The 20,684-nt window shown below is 43.9% G+C and overlaps 1 protein-coding gene across 1 annotated transcript in view; it reads right to left on the bottom strand.

Annotated features, from left to right (window-relative positions):
• POLR1E (RNA polymerase I subunit E) overlaps window positions 1-20,684 on the bottom strand; it is a 220,609-nt gene that overhangs the window by 114,913 nt on the left and 85,012 nt on the right. The window contains exon 6 of the mRNA XM_033917278.1: window positions 3,514-3,658. Within this exon, the coding sequence (XP_033773169.1) occupies window positions 3,514-3,658 (145 nt within the window). The remainder of the gene's footprint in view (window positions 1-3,513; window positions 3,659-20,684) is intronic.

The following is a 20,684-nucleotide window of genomic DNA, read 5'->3' on the forward strand; positions in this document are numbered from 1 at the left end:
GAATACAGTTACAAGAATGATCACTGGGACATCGCGCTATGAACATACAGTCTTGTGAAAAAATTAGGACATCCCATGAAATATTCAGTTTTTTCTTAAGAAATGTTCACATTGTCAAATCTTTTTTTTTTATTTATTTCTGGAAAAGAAAGTGATGTTATTGCAGGTAAACAACAAAACTTTTCCTTGATTTACTCATGAAGCCAAAGATATCCACAAAAATGATGCAAGTTATAAGAAAATATCTACCTTCTTGTTTATTGAGATCTAAGTCTGCTATAAGGTTGAGTCTGGAGTAGAGAATGACACGGAGAAAAATATTTGTCCCCGTCTCCACCCTCGTGAGCTTGTCCCCGTCCCCACGAGCTTGGTCCCCGTCCCCACAAACCATCTGATCCCATCCACACAAACCTCAAATTGTTTTATACTGAACTTAATTTATTAAAGTACAAAAAGAAACAATATTCTGTACAATTATCATTTTATAAATCAAAGTTCTGGCTGCTGAATTAGAGAAAGATTTTTTTTTTAATTTGTTTATATTCTTTTTACAAGTTAAAAATACATCACTTGAAAAGAAATATAACAATCTACTAAAGAAAAATAATCAACATAGTATAACACACTAATAACAATGAGTTAAAGTCCACATTAGAGAGAAGAGATCAATCACATCCAAGGGAAGTTGGGTTCAAGAAATTCTAAATTAAATAAAATTACAGAGCACAGTTGGATTCAATTATGTGGCCTGATTAGCAATTTAGACGGAAGTCTCTGGAGTTCTCATAGTTGCTTTACCTTCAAGAAAAAATTGTAACCGATTGGGTTCATAAAAAAATATATCTATCAGCTTGATATGTAATGCAACATTTACAGGGAAAGTGTAACTGAAAGGTCGCTCCTAAATTTAGAACAGACTGACGATAAGCCAGGAATTTCTTACTCCTGACTTGTGCCCATTTCGATACATCAGGAAAAATTGAAATTTTGAATCCATGAAATTCAACATTATCAGTCCTATAGAATAGGCGGAAAATTGTTTCTTTATCTTAAAGAAAAACAAAAGTTACCAGTAAAATGGCTCTAGTCATACTTTCTACCCGAGATGACTCCAACATTCCAGTAAGATCAAGTTCTTCTGGATGTTTGTCCACTTTTTCTTTATCCTCTTTAGGCATATTTAAATAATATAACTTGCAGTGGTGGCATATTATTTTCTGGGTATTTCATAACAGAAATTAGAAATAATTGAAATAAGTCCCTAGAAGACAGAAATCTAGAGACATGATAATTCAAGTCTTAAATTTAAATTTCTATTCGCATTCTCCAGGTTTTCAATTTTTCTAGTAAATAAGTTTGTCTTTAATTGCACATTAGTAGAAATCTTCAACTCTGCCACAGATTTCTCAACTTTGTCCATTCTAATGAATTGTTGAAATTTCTCTTTAAAATTCTTAAATTGAGTATTAGTATTTTGCACTGAGGAAATAAACTAAGAGCATACCTTGTGCAACTTTTCCAGTGCTCCAGATAGCTTCCATGTCTGTTACCGCTAGTCTAGACAGGGGAGCAGGGAGAAAAATCACAGGAAACTCCACCACAGGAGTCAACTCCATAGATTGTAAAATGGGATTCTCAATTCCTGCCACACTCCAAATTACAGGTCTTCCAGCCACTGAAGCCGACTGCAAGAAGTCAGCAAGTTATAATTTCTATCCGGGGTCAGAGGTGAAACATGCAGCGTCGACAAAGATAGCAGCTCTGACGCTTCCCGAGACGCTGTAGGTGTCCCCAACATCATCCCAGGACATGGGGGAACTACAGGCCCCAATGAGCTCAGAAAAACATCGCCTTCCAAGATCGAGGTCTGCCCACCTCAGTCATCAGAAACGCCCACTCCAACCGGAACAGCAAAACATGTTATCGCTGTCTACTGCGTTAATGAAGTGGAAAAGGAGGCAGGAAGATCACTCCTCCGCTTACCCCTGTGCTTCGGCATCGTAAAATATAACAGGTAAACTAATTGAAAAGAGAGTTAGATATTGCCATTAACACGCAGGAGACACTAGAAATGCGACTCACTCCGTCGCCATCTTGATTCTCTCCTCAACTAGAGAAAGATCTTCAGCTGGCAGGGCTTTATTTATAAATGTTTATCAACACAACTAATACACTACTTTATCCAAAAGCCAAAAAAGAAAAGAAATAGAATTTCTTTCCTACCTTTGTTGTCTGGTTTCTGCTTTCATCATTTTTTCCTCATTCAATTCCTTCTATCCACTGTCTACCTTCTCTCTACCTCTTCCATATGCTCTGTTACTATGCCTCTCCCTTCCATTTCTCCCTCCACCCAATTGATCTGGCACCCATCTTCTTCTCTCCACTCCCCCCATAGTCTGGCATCTCTGTCTTCTTCCCTTCCCTCCCCCAGGTGGTTTTAGCATCTCTCTTCTCCTTTCAGATCTGGTATCTTGTCTTCTCAATCCAGCTTCCAGCATGTGCCTTTTTTATTTATTTCCTTTACCTCCTCCTTCGATTCTTTCCTTTCTGCGCCTTATCCCCTCCCCCCCATTTCCCTTCAGCGTCTGTTCCTCTCCACCCCCTTCAGCACCCTTTGCGCAGCCCCCTCCTTCCCTCCTGCTGCGGTCCGAGCATCTCCCTCCTTCCCTGGCTTATTTTATTTTTTTCTTAACAAGCAGCCAGAGCCTTGAAGTCGTGTGCGGCTGCCGGAAAGTCCTCCTCTGACACAACCGGAAACAGGAAGTTGCATCAGAGAAGGACTTTCCGGTAGCCACATGCAAGGCTCCAGCTGCTTGTTAAGAGAAAACAAAAAAAAGCCTGCGGAGATAAAGGGAAGGGAAGAAAGGAGGGTGATGCCCAGACCACAATTGGGAGGGAGGAGGCTGGACTGCACGATTGGAGATTTTGCATGCGTTTCCTCAGTTAACTGCGGTGACAAGGCCATTCACCACTCCACAGGGCGGTGAATGGCCTTGTTCCCATACCCACGGTGACCATTTTTTTTACGTCCCCGTTTCGGCGGGTTACCTGTGGCTAGCCGCAGGTAACAGTCACCGAGTCATTCTCTAGTCTGGAGAATGGACAAACAGTGCATTATAAAAAAAACAAGGAGAGTAGCAATTTCAATAGCAGGACCTCTGTTATGGAATGATTTAAATGGGTCACTGAGGCTGTGTCAAGATCTTAAGAGTTTTAAAAGATCATTGAAAACTCACTTCTTTGTTAAGGCTTTATTTTAAATTGATAGCCTCCTGATTATGCTGAAATTGGATGTATGATTATTTGTTAATGAGTCTGTGGTACTGGGTTTCTTTTCCTATGACTTTGTATGTAAATTGTAATCCACTTTGGCTGTTAAGCAGAAAATAAATTTTTTAAATAAATATGATTATTACACTTTATATTTATCCCAAACTGTGTTAGTTTAAATAAGAAACAGATTTCTTCCACATTCCAAAAACAAAGAAAATTCTTGTACATAATACTACATACCTGTAACTCCCTTTGCCTCTATAATGTTTTCTGCTGCCTTTGCTACAGAGTTATTTAATGTTTCATTGCCAATTTGGCTCATTTTTCTAGAGTTCAATGCTCGCTTCTGCTTGTTAGTTCCAAAAGCTTCTATTAGAAAATCCACCTGTGTAAGAAACAGATCAGTTTTATGGTCTTCATCAAAGAATATCTAACACTAGGAACCAGAACTGAAAAGCTTCACCATATATGGCCTAGCCTGACTCTAATTTACCATGTGCATAACAGAAAGAGGAAGGGAAAGGGGTTGGGAGTAGATATACTACCTTTCAGTGGTTACATTCAAAGCAGTTTATATACTGTATATTAGATACAGATACTTATTTTGTACTTGAGGATATAGAGGATTAAATGACTTGCGCAGAGTAACAAGGAGCCGCAGTAAAAATTGAACTTGGTTTCCCTGGTTCCCAGGCCATTGCACTAATAATTAGGCTACTCCTCCACTCTACAGGTTCACATCCTATAGGCAGGCAACTAGCCAGCATGGACGACTCTCCTCCTCGCTAGTGTGTCGTGGTGCACCAGATGTCTCAGGAGGCACACTGGTGTGCCACGGCATACACAGCTTTAGATTTTTAACACGAACTACAGAGTTATGGTGAGATGTGTATTTGGGCCTTTTTATGTGAAGTTTGCTGCAGTGCCCCCTAAGATACCCCACTGCTCTACTGGGATGTCTGTGTGGCCAGTTTACCAAGAATACTAGCCCCTCCTACATCTCAATCTCTACAGGTTCACCAAAATTAAAAGCCAACCAAGATTTATTTGAAAAGAAGATTAGGCTCTTACCTCAATCTTCTTTCGAGTAGAAAGGCACATGAGTGTACTCAACTCTAGTTACAAGTTGTGTAGAAGGCATCATCTACATTTTTTCTCTCTCAGCTCCGCCTCCTGTGCTGTAGCTCCTCAATTCGTACCAAAGCAGTTGACAATTACTATAAGAGAAGAAATAGAGGTGGGATATGGAGAATTCCCTGACCAAGCCCATTCTGTTCTGCTCTGCAATGCAAAACATGCAAAACATCAATGCAAAACATCAATGTCAATAGAAATATATTCTCAAACAAGGTGGAACCGAACAAACCACTTGCCTGAGAGCAACCAGAACTAACACATAGTTCTCACAGGCTCATTTGTCCTTTGCAAGAGAGCATTAACTCATCATTCTTCAGACCTGTTGGACATGAGAAAATCCAGCATCTAGAAATATCTACCCTGTCTGAGCCAAGGCGGTGGCTAAAATCAACCTGACAGGGTGGGTCTTCAAGACTCATATTCCTTTCTACTAGAAAGAAGATCATCAAGGTAAGAACCTAATCTTCTCTTCTAGTGCAAAAGGCATATGAGTCTTGAACAAGTGGGACACACCAAAACAGTCCCCTAAGTCTAGGGTAGGGTAGGGTAGATGAGCCTGCTGCTATCACTGAAAACCTAAAAGTGGCATCCAGTCATGCTGTTAGATCCCCCCTGTAAAATTTAATGGAACTAAGGAGGATGGACCACATAGCCGCCCTACAAATCTCTCAAAAAATATTGGTGGTTGCTTACCACACTCTTTATGTATGATGAAGAAATATATATGTTATGTTAATCAGGTTTTCTATTCCACCTTTACCTATTCAGTTCAAGGTCGGGTTACTCAGGAAGTTACAATGGACAGTTTGACAGACATTCAATGGAGTTGCTAGTACAGGCAGATGAGAAAGGTCATAGTTACAAGTTCGAGTAAGTCATTGTTTATTTATTTAAAAGATTTCTTAACCACCTATAACTAGGCAGTTTTACAAGAAACAATCATATAAAATAAAAAGCATACAACACATCATATACAAATAACAGGTCCTTCATATAAGCCTTATTTTACAGCACTCGACAGCATACCAATACAGAGAAATTCATCTAGAATTCTGGGTTTTATTCTGGATTCTTCACTCTAATTATCTAATCAAATTAATCATGTTACTAAAAAATGCTTTTTCAGTATAAAAATGCTTAGAAGAGTACACCCTTTTTTTCAGCAACATTTTGCAGTTCTGGTTCGGGTCATTATTTTATCTCAGTTGGAATATGGTAACTCGCTTTATGCTTGTTTAAGTAAATGTAATTTGAGGAGGCTACAACTTATACAGAATACAGCGGTTAAACTGATATACTATAAACATAAATATGATGATGTCACACCTTTACTGAGATCCCTTCATAAGCTTCCTGTTACTGGAGGATCCAATTTAACTGTGCAACTAATTTTCAAAATCCTATATGGTATTTTTTCTCCTTTGGTTCCTGTCTCATTTAATTCACAAGAAATCTCTAATTTCTAATATAAACTTGTCTTTCCCATTGTTAAAGGAATAAAATCTAAGGCCAACTTTTGTTGATCATTTTCTTTTTTATTCGTAAAAGTTTGGAATGACCTTCTTTCTATAATTAGAGTTCTCTCTCATCTACCCACTTTACATAGAAACATAGAAACATGACGGCAGAAAAGGGCTATAGCCCATCAAGTCTGCCCACTCTACTGACCCACCCCATTAAGTCTGAGTACTAATGACCTAGTTCCTTAACTCGACTCTCGTAAGGATCCTACTAGGGCATCCCATTTATTCTTAAAGTCAATAATGCTGGTGGCCTTGATCACCTGCTCTGGAAGCTTGTTCCAGTGATCTACAACCCTTTCTGTGAAGAAATACTTCCTTATGTCACTATTGAATTTCCCTCCTCTGAGTTTGAACGGATGCCCCCTTGTGACCGAGGGTCCCTTGAGAAAGAAGATGTCTTCTTCCACTTCGACACGTCCCATGATGTATTTAAATGTCTCAATCATGTCCCCCCTCTCCCTGCGCTCCTCTAGAGTGTAGAGCTGCAATTTGTTTAGTCTTTCTTCGTACGAGAGACCCTTGAGCCCCGAGATCATCCTAGTGGCCATCCGCTGAACCGACTCAACTCTAAGCACGTCTTTACGGTAATGTGGCCTCCAGAATTGTACACAGTACTCCAGATGAGGTCTCACCATGGTTCTGTACAGTACTGAAGTACAGTATGTAAAGTACTGAAGACATACCGTGCTTCCCCGACTCAATCGCAGCAAATTGATAAGGATCTGATTGTGGATATCCAAAAGTTTGGAAGGAAAGAGGAGGTTCTGCTGTTGGGAGATTTCAACCTGCCGGATGCGGACTGGAATGTTCCATCTGCAGAATCAGAAAGAAGTAGGGAGATTGTGGATGCCTTTCAAGAGGCTCTGCTCAGACAAATGGTGATGGAACCCACAAGGGAAAAAGTGATATTGGATCTGGTCCTCACAAATGGAGAGAGTATCTCTAATGTTCGAGTGGGTGCTCACCTGGGTAGTAGCGATCATCAAACGGTTTGGTTTGATATAACGGCTAAAGTGGAGAGCGGCCGCACGATACTTAAAGTCCTAGATTTCAAACGTACGGACTTTAAAGAAATGGGAAAGTACCTGAAGAAAGAGCTGTTAGGATGGGAGGACATAAGAGAAGTGGAAAGACAGTGGTCTAAGCTGAAAGGAGCGATAAAAATGGCTACGGACCTTTATGTGAAGAAAATCAATAAAAACAAGAGAAAAAGGAAGCCGATATGGTTCTCCAACCTAGTGGCTGAGAAAATAAAGGCGAAAGAGTTGGCGTTCATGAAATATAAAAAACCCAAGAAGAGGAGAGCAGAAAGGACTACAGGGTGAAACTGAAAGAAGCCAAGAGAGAGATACGTTTGGCGAAGGCACAGGCGGAAGAACAAATGGCTAAAAATGTAAAAAAGGGAGATAAAAATTTTTTCAGATATATTAGTGAAAGAAGGAAGATAAAAAATGGAATTGCTAGGCTAAAAGATGCTGGGAACAAATATGTGGAGAGTTATGAGGAGAAAGCAAATGTGCTAAACAAATACTTCTGTTCTGTGTTCACAGAAGAAAATCCTGGAGAAGGACCGAGATTGTCTGGCAAAGTTACACGAGAAAATGGAGTAGATTCTGCGCCGTTCACGGAGGAGGGTGTTTATGAGCAACTTGAAAAACTGAAGGTGGACAAAGCGATGGGACCAGACGGGATCCATCCCAGGATACTAAGGGAGCTCAGAGAGGTTCTGGCGAGTCCTATTAAAGACTTGTTCAACAAATCTCTGGAGACAGGAGTGATTCCTGGGGATTGGAAGAGAGCGGATGTGGTCCCTATTCATTAAAGTGGTCACAGGGATGAAGCAGGAAACTACAGAGCCTCACTTCAGTTGTTGGTAAAATAATGGAAGTGTTGCTGAAAGAAAGGATAGTGTATTTCCTTGAATCTAATGGGTTACAGGATCCGAGGCAACATGGCTTTACAAAAGGTAAATCGTGCCAAACGAACCTGATTGAATTTTTTGATTGTGTGACCAGAGAGCTGGATCGAGGACATATGCTAGATGTAATTTACTTGGATTTCAGCAAAGCCTTTGATACAGTTCCTCATAGGAGGCTGTTGAACAAACTTGAAGGGCTGAAATTAGGACCCAAAGTGGTGAACTGGGTCAGAAACTGGCTGTCGGACAGACGCCAGAGGGTGGTGGTTAATGGAAGTCGCTCGAAGGAAGGAAAGGTGACTAGTGGAGTCCCTCAGGGTTCGGTGCTGGGGCCAATCCTGTTCAATATGTATGTAAGTGACATTGCTGAAGGGTTAGAAGGAAAAGTGTGCCTTTTTGCAGATGATACCAAGATTTGTAACAGAGTAGACATCGAAGAGGGAGTGGAAAATATGAAAAAGGATCTGCAAAAGTTAGAGGAATGGTCTAATGTCTGGCAACTAAAATTCAATGCAAAGAAATGCAGAGTAATGCATTTGGGGATTAATAATAGGAAGGAACCGTATATGCTGGGAGGAGAGAAGCTGATATGCACGGACGGGGAGAGGGACCTTGGGGTGATAGTGTCCGAAGATCTAAAGGTGAAAAAACAGTGTGACAAGGCAGTGGCTGCTGCCAGTAGGATTCTGGGCTGTATAAAGAGAGGCGTAGTCAGAAGGAAGAAGGTGTTGATGCCCCTGTACAGGTCATTGGTGAGGCCCCACTTGGAGTATTGTGTTCAGTTTTGGAGACCGTATCTGGCGAAAGACGTAAGAAGACTTGAGGCGGTCCAGAGGAGGGCGACGAAAATGATAGGAGGCTTGCGCCAGAAGATGTATGAGGAGAGACTGGAAGCCCTGAATATGTATACCCTAGAGGAAAGGAGAGACAGGGGAGATATGATTCAGACGTTCAAATACTTAAAGGGTATTAATGTAGAACAAAATCTTTTCCAGAGAAAGGAAAATGGTAAAACCAGAGGACATAATTTGAGGTTGAGAGGTGGTTGATTCAGGGGCAATGTTAGGAAATTCTACTTTACGGAGAGGGTGGTGGATGCATTGAATGCGCTCCTGAGAGAGGTGGTGGAGAGTAAAACTGTGACTGAGTTCAAAGAAGCTTGGGATGAACACAGAAGATTTAGAATCAGAAAATAATATTAAATATTGAACTAGGCCAGTTACTGGGCAGACTAGACTTGTACGGTCTGTGTCTGTGTATGGCCGTTTGGTGGAGGATGGGCAGGGGAGGGCTTCAATGGTTGGGAGGGTGTAGATGGGCTGGAGTAAGTCTTAACAGAGATTTCGGCAGTTGGAACCCAAGCATAGTACCGGGTAAAGCTTTGGATTCTCGCCCAGAAATAGCTAAGAAGAAAAAAAATAAAATAAATAAAATAAAATAAAAAAATTTAAATTGAATCAGGTTGGGCAGACTGGATGGACCATTCGGGTCTTTATCTGCCGTCATCTACTATGTTACTATGTTATAAAACCTACCCTGAAAATAAGCCTTAGCATGATTTTCGGGGTAGGTCTTAATATAAGCACTACTCCCAAAATAAGCCCTAGTCACTAGCAGCAGTGCTTCCCCCGCCCCCTTCCATCTCTCCCTCCTATCCGAACCCCGACTGCGAGACTGAAATACCTGGTAACAAATGGCAGCGTCGGCAGCAAAGGCTGCATCGCGACCTGCCCGGCCATTCTGTGCCACGTTGCTAATGACATCATCAATGATGCAGCAGAGGAACGCCCGGATGTGAGAAGGGCAGGCCGCGATGCAGCCTGTGCTGCTGATGCTGCCGTTTGTTTCCAGGTATTTTGGCTTGCGGTCGGGGTTCAGATAGGAGAGAGAGATGAAAGGGTCAGCAGGTGGGAGTGCGGGGTGCACAGCGACTGCAGGGGGAAGGGAGGAATAGAAAGATGCTGCACAGGGGGATGGGAGGAAAGGAGGGATAGAAGCTTCAATGGTTCTGCTGCACAAGGGATGTGAGGGATAGAAGCTGCAAGGGTTCTGCTGTACATGTGGGGGAGAGAAAGGAAACAGAAAGAATTGGGGTGGAAGAAAGGAAGGGAGAGATGATCATTGTACATGAAAAAAAAAAATAAGACCTATCTGAAAATAAGACCTAGTGCCTTTTTGGGGCCCAAAATTAATATAAGACTGTCTTATTTTCAGTGAAACACAGTATTTTATTTAATTAATTTATTTTTATGTATTCAATTTTCTATACCATTCAGAAATTTACTAATGATCTTTCATTTTCAAATAATCATTCATAAAAGATAAAATTCTGGCCCAAAAGTTTGTTCCAATCTCCTGTATAATATCTATAATAATAAAACCCTAAGCGCGCATGCGCACTCCCACTTGCAAGTTCCATGATCAGTAGGTCCCTGGCAGGTAGGAGTGCGCCTAGGGTTCCGTTTTCCTCTAAGCCAGTTTGTCGTTGTCACCCCCCCACCGCACCCAAACCTCCGTTGACCCTCCCACCACGAGACGACCACAAACCTCCCGCCTCCAGCAGCGTCCGCAGCACTACAAACACGCTGCCCTCCACCACCCCTATTTCCTCTGCCGCGTCCCTGACATCAGAGACGTGGCAGAGGATATCAGGGCAGCAGAAGGCTGCGAAGCAGCACGCCCAGAGCGCTGCCGACGCTGCTGGAGCCAGGAGGCCCGGTCGACTCGCAATGGGAGGGTCAGTGGGGTTGGCTGCACGGCAGCGGTAGTAGTGGGAGGGGGGAATGGAAACATGCTTCTCAAGGATTATACTGCAAATAGGGATAGGAGGGAGGCAGGCAGGTTGGCTTTGGAGGGTGGGGGTGGGACAAAGTCTGGAAGGCAGTGAGGGGGATACGGGAAGGAGGCACTGGGGCCACTAAGGACACGGGAAGGAGGCACTGAGGGCACTAAGGACATAGGAAGGGGCACTAAGGACATAGAAGGCACTGAGGGCACTAAGGACATAAGAAGGAGGCACTGGGGGCACTAAGGACATAGGACGGGACACTAAGGACATAGGAAGGAGGCACTGAGGGCACTAAGGACATAGGATGGGACGCTATGGACATAGGAAGGGGGCCACAGAGAGACAGGCAGGCATGGCACAACAAAAAAATGCAGGCAGGGGGCCAGGGAGACAGAAAGAAAGACAGACAGACAGGGAGCCAGAGAGAGACACAGACAAAAAGAATGACAGACAGCGTCCAAGAAGAGAGACAAAGAAAAAAAAAAACCAGACAGACAGACATCTACTCTAGCACCCGTTAATGTAACGGGCTTAAACACTAGTTTTACTAATATTTTGTTAACTTAGTCGAGCCGTCCTATTGGGATGAATCAGTATAAACCCCCTCCAAAAAAAACAAACAAAAAAAAACACCCCAAAGATTAGATAATCCTGGAAAAAAGCATTTATTAAAATGCTTCTACAAATAATGTAGTGTAGTTTTCAGAAGATTCTTAAACTTCTGAAAATCTACAAGAGCTCTCAATAATCCAGTCAACTTATTCCAGTGTTATTCCTATGAAAGAGATAGCGGAGGACCTAGTACTCTCATAGTGCACTACTGAGAAACCTGAAAGTGATAAATGTACTGTCCCCTCAGATCGCATTGTTTTGAGTGGCCTATAAAGTGCCATAGCCTATGACAAATAACATGGAATCCCTTGGTAGATGACCTAAAACACCAACACTATTGTTTTGAAAACAATACGTGATCGTACAGGCAACCAATGAAATTTTTTTAACCATAGGGTTATATGGTTGAACTTTCTCAGTTCACAAATCACTCATGCAGCAATGTTTTGCATCATCTACAGAGCTCTGCATTGTATGGTCTTAATCCCAAGATAGAGGGCATTGCAGTAGTCTAATTTTGAAATGACTACATCTGCACCATAGTGCAAAAATCGAATAACGACATCATTAGCTTTAATCTTCTCAGCAGTTGCAACTGAAAAAAAGCAGATTTTACTACAGAAAGTATCTGATCCTTCATACTAAGGATACTGTCAAACCAGACCCCTAGTATCTTCAATTTTCTCTGTATCATAAATGTCTGATTGCATACCCCAACCTCTATAGGCCAGTGTGGATTGTTTCTTCTTCCAATCAACATCATCTCCGATTTCACAATACTTAAGACCATTCTATGTCTTACCATCCACTCATTCACCACCCTCATACATTGTTAGTCTTTTATTCAGCTCATTTCTCCAATCTTGCATTAGAAAGAAAAACTGGATGCTGTTTGCATAATGATGATATGCTACTCCTATATTCCGAAAGCTCTCACCTAGTGACGACATATACAAATTGAATAGTAATGCAGAAAGGGCAGAAACCCGAAGTACACCTTTACTCATTGGCTCGTTACATCCCAGGAGTTGTATTAGTTTAGAAATGGGCTTTTACAATTACCATTTCAGTGACTTCAGGGTTGGCTCCCTGTCTTGGTACAGAAATGCTTTTAAAAGTTTTCTGAACTTGAGATCATGGTTACAGGATCGTAGTGTAAGTGGTAGCTGGTTCCAGCATTTTGCTAATTGATATTGGATGGAAAAGGTAATTAGCCTAGTAGAGTTAAAATTCCCAAACAAACAAAACTGTGGAAACACAATGTTCTCAGATCTTTGGATATAATTTATTCAAAATTTTTTTGGTTAAAAGCAGTAATGATGATATAGACCAGTGTTCTTCAACCTTTTTACACCCGTGGACCGGCAGAAAAAAAAGAATTATTTTGTGGACCGGCAAACTACTAGGACTAAAATTTTAAAACCCCGTTTCCGCCCCATCTCCACGAGCTCGGTCCCCACAAATCAATCTGATCCCATCCACACAAGCCTCAGTTATGATTTTATATTGAATGTATTTTATTAAAGTATAAAAAGAAACAATATTCTGTACAATTGTCATTTTATAAATACAAATAATTCAGAGCAAGGATCAACAAAACCCCTGTCTCCCCACCCCTTCACATATATCCCCTCTACTATCAAGAAAACTGAACAAGCCAAATTATTACAGAATGCTACACAGAAATATCATGCTAACAGAATACTGAAGTAACACAGGACAGGAATAGTTTTAGGGGAGTGCAACTAGGGCAACTGCCCCCTGGTCAGAGAGCGCCCTAAGCCAGCTGGAAGCTAAAGAAGCACTTCCTGGGTTTTGCAGTCCCCAGTTATGTCTAACACCAGCTCTAGCAGGATATATATTTCAAATCTGATATATTCTAATCACAAAATAGAAATAAAATTATTTTTTTCTACCTTTTATCGTCTCTGGTTTCTGCTTTCAATCTTCTTTTCACTCTCTTCCTTCCAGCGTCTGCCCTCTCTGTCTCTTCAATCCAGCATCTGCCCCTTCCATCCATTGTCTGTCCTCTCCCCCTTCCATATGGTATCTGTCTTCTTTCTATGCCCCTCTCCCCTTTCCATCCAGCTTGTACCCCTCTCTCCTTTTTACATGATTCATTCCAGCTTCATTGCTCTCTTCATTTTTATCTCTCCTACACCAGATCTATCATCGTTGTCCCTCTCTGCTTATTTTTCTGCTGACCCCTTCCTATCATCAATATCTCTACTTTCTCATGCCTGTGTCTCCCCTTCCCCTCCTCTAATCTCTCTGCCAGCTGTTTCCTTCCTTTTTTCATTTTCCCTTCCCTCCTCCTCCTGTCCAGCAGTAACTATCTTCCCTTCCTCCCCTCCCAGCAGCATCTCTCCTTCTCCTTCCCTCCAGGTCCAGTAGTAGCTGTCCCTTTTTTTCCCTTGCCCAGCAGCTTCCCAGATTCATTTCCCTCCTCCCCTCCCAGCAGAATCACTCCTTCTCCCTCTCCAGTAGGAGCTGTCCCTTTTTTTTCCTTGCCCAGCAGCTTCCCATATTCCTTTCCCTCCTCCCCTCCCAGAAGCATCTCTCTTTCTCCCTCTCCAGTAGCAGCTGTCCCTTTTTCCCCTTGCCCAGCAGCTTCCCAGATTCCTTTCCCTCCTCCCCTCCCAGCAGCATCTCTCCTTCTCCCTCTCCAGTAGCAGCTGTCCCTTTTTTCCTTGCCCAGCAGCTTCCCAGATTCCTTTCCCTCCTCCCCTCCCAGAAGTATCTCTCCTTCTCCCTCTCCAGTAGCAGCCCTTTTTTTCCCTTGCCCAGCAGCTTCTGATAGTGGCTTTCTCCCCTCCCAGCAGCTCATCTTACTTCCCAGCGCAGCGATTCAGGAAGGCAGCCTCAGGTCCTTTGTTGGGTCGCGCCGCCTCTGAGGAAAGAGGAAGTTGCATCATCAGAGGCAGCCGTGACTCAGCAAAAGCCCAGAGGCTGCCTTCGTGAATCGCTGCGCTGGGAAGTAAAGGAAAGCTGCAGAGAGGGGAGAAAGCCACTGTCGGAGGCTCCCCAAGATCTCTCCGGCCCAGCGCAGACTAGAGAGTTGCACAGGGACAGAAATCCCACCCATCCCCGCCAAAGTCCCACCCGTCCCCGTGAGGAATCCCCTCCGTCCCCGCCCGTCACTATAAACTTCAGAAATAGTTATTTCATTTAATTATGCTACTGAATTAAAGGCTCTGGTAGAAACCCATTTACAAATAAGCAAAAAGACTTTATTAATTTGGAAATATTAATTGGGAAGAATACATACTTTGTAAACGGGTTTCTACCAGAGCCTCTAATGTTTATAAATTTTTATCAACACAACTAATATACTACTTTATCCTGAAGCAAAAAAAAAAAAAAAAAAAGAAATAGAATTCTTTTCCTACCTTTGTTGCCTGGTTTCTGCTTTCCTCATGTTCTCATTCAATTCCTTCCGTCCACTGTCTCTCTTCCCTCTGCGTCTTCCATTTGCTCTGTTAATGTGCCTCTCCCTTTCTCCCCCCTTCCAAATTGGTTTGGCACCCATTTTCTTCCCTCCGCTCCCCCCATAGTCTGGCATCTCTGTCTTCTTTCCTGCCAGCGTCTTCTCCCCACTCTCTCTTCTCCATTTCCTTTCAGTGTCCTTCTCCCCCCTGCCTTCCCCATGTCCTTTCAGCATCTTTCTCCCCCCATGTCTTCCCCCCATGTCCTTTCAGGGTCCTTCTCCCCCCTCCCGTCCTCCCCATGTCCTTTCAGCGTCCTTCTCCCCCCCCCTGTCTTCCCCCCATGTCCTTTCAGGGTCCTTCTCCCCCCTCTGTCTTCCCCATGTGCTTTCAGCGTCCTTCTCCCCCCTCAGTTTTACCCATTTCCCTTAAGCGTCTTTTCTTCTCCACTCCACCTTTCCTCCCTTTCTCCCTCACCTTTGTGGCACTTCCCCACCCAACCGACAACAGAACAGGCCCGGTCGGACAAACCTCCCTGCCCTGTAGCCGCGGATCTAAATTACCTTCTTACAACTGCTGTAAGAAGGTAATTTAGATTCGCGGCTACAGGGCAGGGAGGTTTGTCGGACCGGGGCTGTTGTCGGTCGGGGAAGCGCCACAAAAGTAAGGGGACCTGGCCGGCTGTGCTGCAACTGGGGCGGACCGACCCCTTCATTGGTACGCCACTCGAACCGCGAGACTACTCTTCTTCTCCTTTCCTGCCCTGTCTGCAGCACAGAGCCGAATGGAAGTCTTCCCGACGTCAGCGCCGACGTCGGAGGGAGGGAGGGAGGGAGGGATTTGTTTAAGCCCTCCCTCCCCTCCGACGTTAGTGCTGACGTGGGAAAACTTCCGTTGGACTCTGTGCTGCAAGCAGAGCAGGTAGGGAGAAGAGCCGCGCGACTGAGTACATCCAGCCCCGCAGGAACCCCGCGACCCTCGGAGGCGTCCCCACGGGATTCCCGTCGTCCTCGTGCAGCTCTCTAGCGCAGACTTCAGATGTTGATCTTGCCGGCCCTTCGCGGACCGGCAAAAATTTCCTGCGGACCGGCAGTTGAAGAACTATGATATAGACAAAATCCACATATATCTTAAAAGGACCCGACCTGGGCCATGTTTCGGCTAAATACGCCTTCCCTCAGGGATCCAACATATAATAAACCGACTTTGGCAACTGTGGAAAAAAGCCTCGGAATCCAAAGACAATTTGTATTTACAAAATGTAAAACTAAATAGAATGCTGGGTACAAGTCTGCAGTGCTGTGAACATAATTGCCAAAGTTGGTTTATTATATCTTTGATCCCTGAGGAAGGCGTGTTTAGACGAAACATGGCCTGTGTCGGATCCTTTTAAGATATATGGATTTAGTCTGCATCATCATTACTGCTTTTAACAAAAAACTTTTGAATAAATTATATCCAAAGATCCGAGAAAGCAATGTTACTTACTGTAACAGTTGTTATCCAGAGACAGCAGGCAGCTATTCTCACTAGTGGGTGACGTCATCCAACGGAGCCCCGATGCGGACATCTCACAAGCATATTTGCTTGTAGAAAAGTTATTTTAGAAGTTTCGAGTTGCCCACACCGCGCATGCGTGAGTGCCTCCCGCCCGATGCACCGGGCACGTCTCCTCAGTTCAGATAGCTAGCAGAGAAGCCAACCCAGGGGAGGTGGGTGGGACGTGAGAATAGCTGCCTGCTGTCCCTGGATAACAACTGTTATGGTAAGTAACATTGCTTTATCCCAGGACAAGCAGGCAGGTATTCTCACTAGTGGGTGACCTCCAAGCTAACCCAAATGGGATGGTGGGCGAGTTGGCAACTTAGGAGAATAAATTTTGTAATAATGTTTGGCCAAACTGTCCATCCCGTCTGGAGAAGGTATCCAGACAATAGTGTGAGGTGAAGGTATGAACCGAGGACCAAGTGGCAGCTTTACAAATCTCCTCAATCGGTGTCGATCTGAGGAAAGCTACAGAGGCTGCCATTGCTCTGACTTTATGGGCTGTGACTTTACTGTGAAGGGGTAATCCAGCCTGGGCATAGCAGAAAGAGATACAAGCCGCCATCCAGTTGGAGATGGTGCGCTTAGAGATAGGGCGTCCCAACTTGCTCGGATCGAAGGAGATCAAAAGTTGAGGAGCAGTTCTGTGAGGCTTGGTGCGTTCCAGGTAGAAAGCCAAAGCACGTTTACAGTCCAGAGTGTGAAGAGCTGATTCTCCAGGATGAGAATGAGGCTTTGGAAAAAACACAGGAAGAACAATGGATTGATTCAGATGAAATTCCGAGACCACTTTGGGGAGGAATTTGGGATGAGTGCGAAGGACCACCTTGTCATGATGAAACACTGTAAAGGGCGGATCCCCAACCAATGCTTGAAACTCACTCACTCGACAAGCAGAAGTGAGGCCAATGAGAAACACCACTTTCCAAGTGAGAAATTTCAGAGGAGCCTTGTTAAGAGGTTCAAATGGAGGCTTCATAAGTTGAGAAAGAACAACACTGAGGTCCCAAACCACTGGAGGCGGTTTGAGGGGAGGATTCATGAATTTTGAAACCACAGGATGTGCAGAAAGAGGTTTCCCTTGAAGAGGCTGGTGGAAAGCAGCAATTGCACTAAGATGGACTCTGATCGATGTAGACTTGAGGCCAGATTGAGACAGGTGCAAAAGGTAGTCCAAAACAGAAGACAAGGAGGCATGTTGAGGCTTTACATTACATTACATTACATTAGTGATTTCTATTCCGCTTGTGCCTTGCGGTTCTAAGCGGATTACATTAGAAGATTGCTGGACATTTCCAGGCGATGACAATACAATTATTTGTATAATTTTACAAACTTTGCAAACCTAACTTTACTTAACTTTTCGTACATAACTTTACATAACTTTACGTACATAACTTTACATAACTTTACGTGGAGTTACTTTGTGTTACTTTACATTATCCTTACCGTGCTTGCATAACTTGCATTAAGTTTACATAATTTATCTTACATAATTTATCTTACATAACTTTACAAGACTTTACGTAGAGTTATTTTATGTTATTTTACCTTATTATTCCAGTACATTGCATAACTTACATTACATGATATTACAAAGCATAACCTTATGTTATATTACAACGCATAACCTTATGTTACTTTACATAATATTACAACGCATAATCTTATGTTACCAAAAAATCGTCTGTTCCTAGGTTGCTATATCTGATTTTTTCGGTATTTGGGGAGACTGTGTTTCTAGATATGAATTGGCTTTACGCCCGATGCAGCTAGATTAGATGTTGCCTATGGGGACGAAGTTGCAGTTGGTTGTGAGTTGCAGTAGGTTATGAAGGGAGAGAAGATGATGGTAGATTATAATATTGGGATGTGTTTTTTGAATAGTATGGTTTTTATATCTTTTCGAAACGCTTTGTAGTCCGTAGTTGTGGTCAGCAGCTTGGATATGGTGGGGTCAATTTTCGCGGCCTGTGTAGCAAGTAGGTTGTCATATAGCTTTTTGCGTTTTGTGCCTTTGAGTGAGGGGTAGGTGAATGGAGTCTGGGTTCTCCTTACTCTAGTTGAGAGGTTTCGGGTTAGGCGGCTGTTTAGGTAGAGAGGTGCTGTTCCGTTTAGTGCTTTGAATAATAAACAGTATAGTTTGAATTGAGTTCTTGCTTGTATCGGTAGCCAGTGTGAGTCGAGATAGGCATTAGTGATGTGATCGTATTTTCCTAGCGAGTAGATAAGTCTGAGTGCTGTGTTCTGTACTGTCTGTAATTGTTTGGTCATGTAAGCGGGGCAGGGTAGATAAAGGCTGTTGCAGTAGTCTACAAGTCCTAGTACAAGTGATTGGACTAAGATCCTGTATTGAATTTTGTCAAAGAATTTTCTTATTTTTCGCAGGTTGCGCATGGTGTAGAAGGCTTTTTGGATGGTTTTGTTAGTATGAGTCTGCATTGTGCATCTCCTGTCTATTGTTACTCCCAGGATTTTGAGTGCTGGCTGTATTGGGTATGTGATTGCATTTGTCGTCAGATCAGTTAAGGTAGGTTCTTTGTCTTTTTCTAGCAGCAGGAATTTGGTTTTATCCGTGTTCAGTTTCAGTTTGTGGTTGGTCATCCATGTTTCTACCGTTTCCAGAGTTATTTTCAGTCGTCCTGATGAGCTGGGGTCTTGGGTATTGAAGGGGAGAAGGATTGTTATGTCGTCTGCGTAGCTGAATGAGACTATATTTAGGGAGTCTAGAGTGGTGCCCAGTGAGGATACGTAGAGGTTGAAAAGTACCTCCTTGAGATGAGAAAAACACCAAGTAGAGAATCTAGTCCATTTCTGGGAATAGCATTGTGTAGTAGCAGGCTTCCTTGTAGCTTCCAAAACATCCCGCACAGCTTGTGAACCTGAAGGGGAGTTATGCTGAGAGGAACCAAGCTGTCAGGTGTAGCGACTGCAGGTTGGGATGAAGCAGAGATCCCTGATACTGCGTAAGCAGAGATGGAAACACTGGCAGAAGGAAGGGCTCCCTGCTGCTGAGTTGCAGAAGAAGGGAGTACCAAGGTTGCCTGGGCCACCGAGGAGCAATCAGAATCATGGTGGCCCGGTCGGACTTGAGCTTGACCAGAGTCTTTTGAATGAGAGGAAACGCATACAGAAAGAGATTCCCCCAGTCCAGAAGAAAAGCATCTGCCTCGAGACGATGAGGAGTGTAGATCCTGGAACAGAACTGAGGCAGTTTGAAGTTGTGGGGAGCTGCAAAGAGGTCTATCTGAGGCGTTCCCCACAGGGAGAAGATGTGATGAAGGGGTGTGGAATGGAGAGTCCATTCGTGAGGCTGGAGAAGAAGACTCAAGTTATCCGCCAAGGCATTGTCCGCCCCCTGAATGTAGACAGCTTTGAGGAAGGTGTTGTGGTGAATCGTCCAATCCCAAACTTTCAGAGCTTCCTGACAGAGGGAGGCCGATCCCGTGCCCCCCTGCTTGTTGACATAATACATGGCGACCATAATACGTGCGAATGAGGACCACCATGTCGTGAAGCAGATACTGAAACGCAGTGAGAGCATTGAAAATCGCCCTGAGCTCCAGAATGATATGGCACAGACGATCCGCACTCATCCAATAGCCCTGGGTGCAGAGACCATCCAGATGAGCCCCCCAAGCATAGTTCGAGGAGTCGGTCGTGAGGACCTTCTGATGGGGAGGCATGTGAAACAGAAAACCTCTGGAGAGATTGGAAGAGAGCATCCATCAGCGAAGCGACTGTAGCAGAGTAGGAGTGACCTGAATGTGTCGAGTCAGAGGGTCGGAGATCTGCGACCATTGAGACGCCAGGGTCCACTGAGGAATCCATAGGTGAAGCCTGGCAAAAGGAGTCACGTGAACTGTAGAGGCCATGAGGCCCAGGAGCACCATCATGTGTCTCACCGAGATGGATGGGCGAGAGGAGACCGAGTGACAAAGATGAAGAAGAGCCGCCAGGCGTTGAGGAGGAAGGAACGCTCTGAGTTGAATAGTATCCAGAACAGCTCCGATAAAGGGAAGAGTCTGTGAAGGTTATAGATGGGATTTGGGAAGTTGATCTCGAATCCCAGACTCTGCAGAAACCAGATCGTCCTCTGAGTGGCCTGGACGATACCCTGAGATGTGGAATCCTTGATGAGCCAGTTGTCGAGGTAGGGAAACACCTGCAGACCATGTGCTGCGGCCACTACAACCAGGCACTTGGTGAATACTCTGGGTGACAAAGCTAGGCCGAAAGGGAGCACTCTGTACTGAAGATGAAGATGTCCCACCCGAAATCTGAGGTATTGACGGGAGGACGGATGGATGGGAATATGAGTGTAGGCCTCCTTGAGATCCAGAGAGCATAACCAGTCGTTCTGCTCGAGGAGGGGATAGAGAGAAGCCAGGGTCAACATGCGAAACTTCTCCCTGACCAGAAACTTGTTGAGCACCCTGAGGTCCAAAATAGGACGCAGGTCG

The sequence above is a fragment of the Geotrypetes seraphini genome, chromosome 1 (genome assembly GCF_902459505.1).
Source record: "Geotrypetes seraphini chromosome 1, aGeoSer1.1, whole genome shotgun sequence".
Lineage (NCBI taxonomy): Eukaryota > Metazoa > Chordata > Amphibia > Gymnophiona > Dermophiidae > Geotrypetes > Geotrypetes seraphini.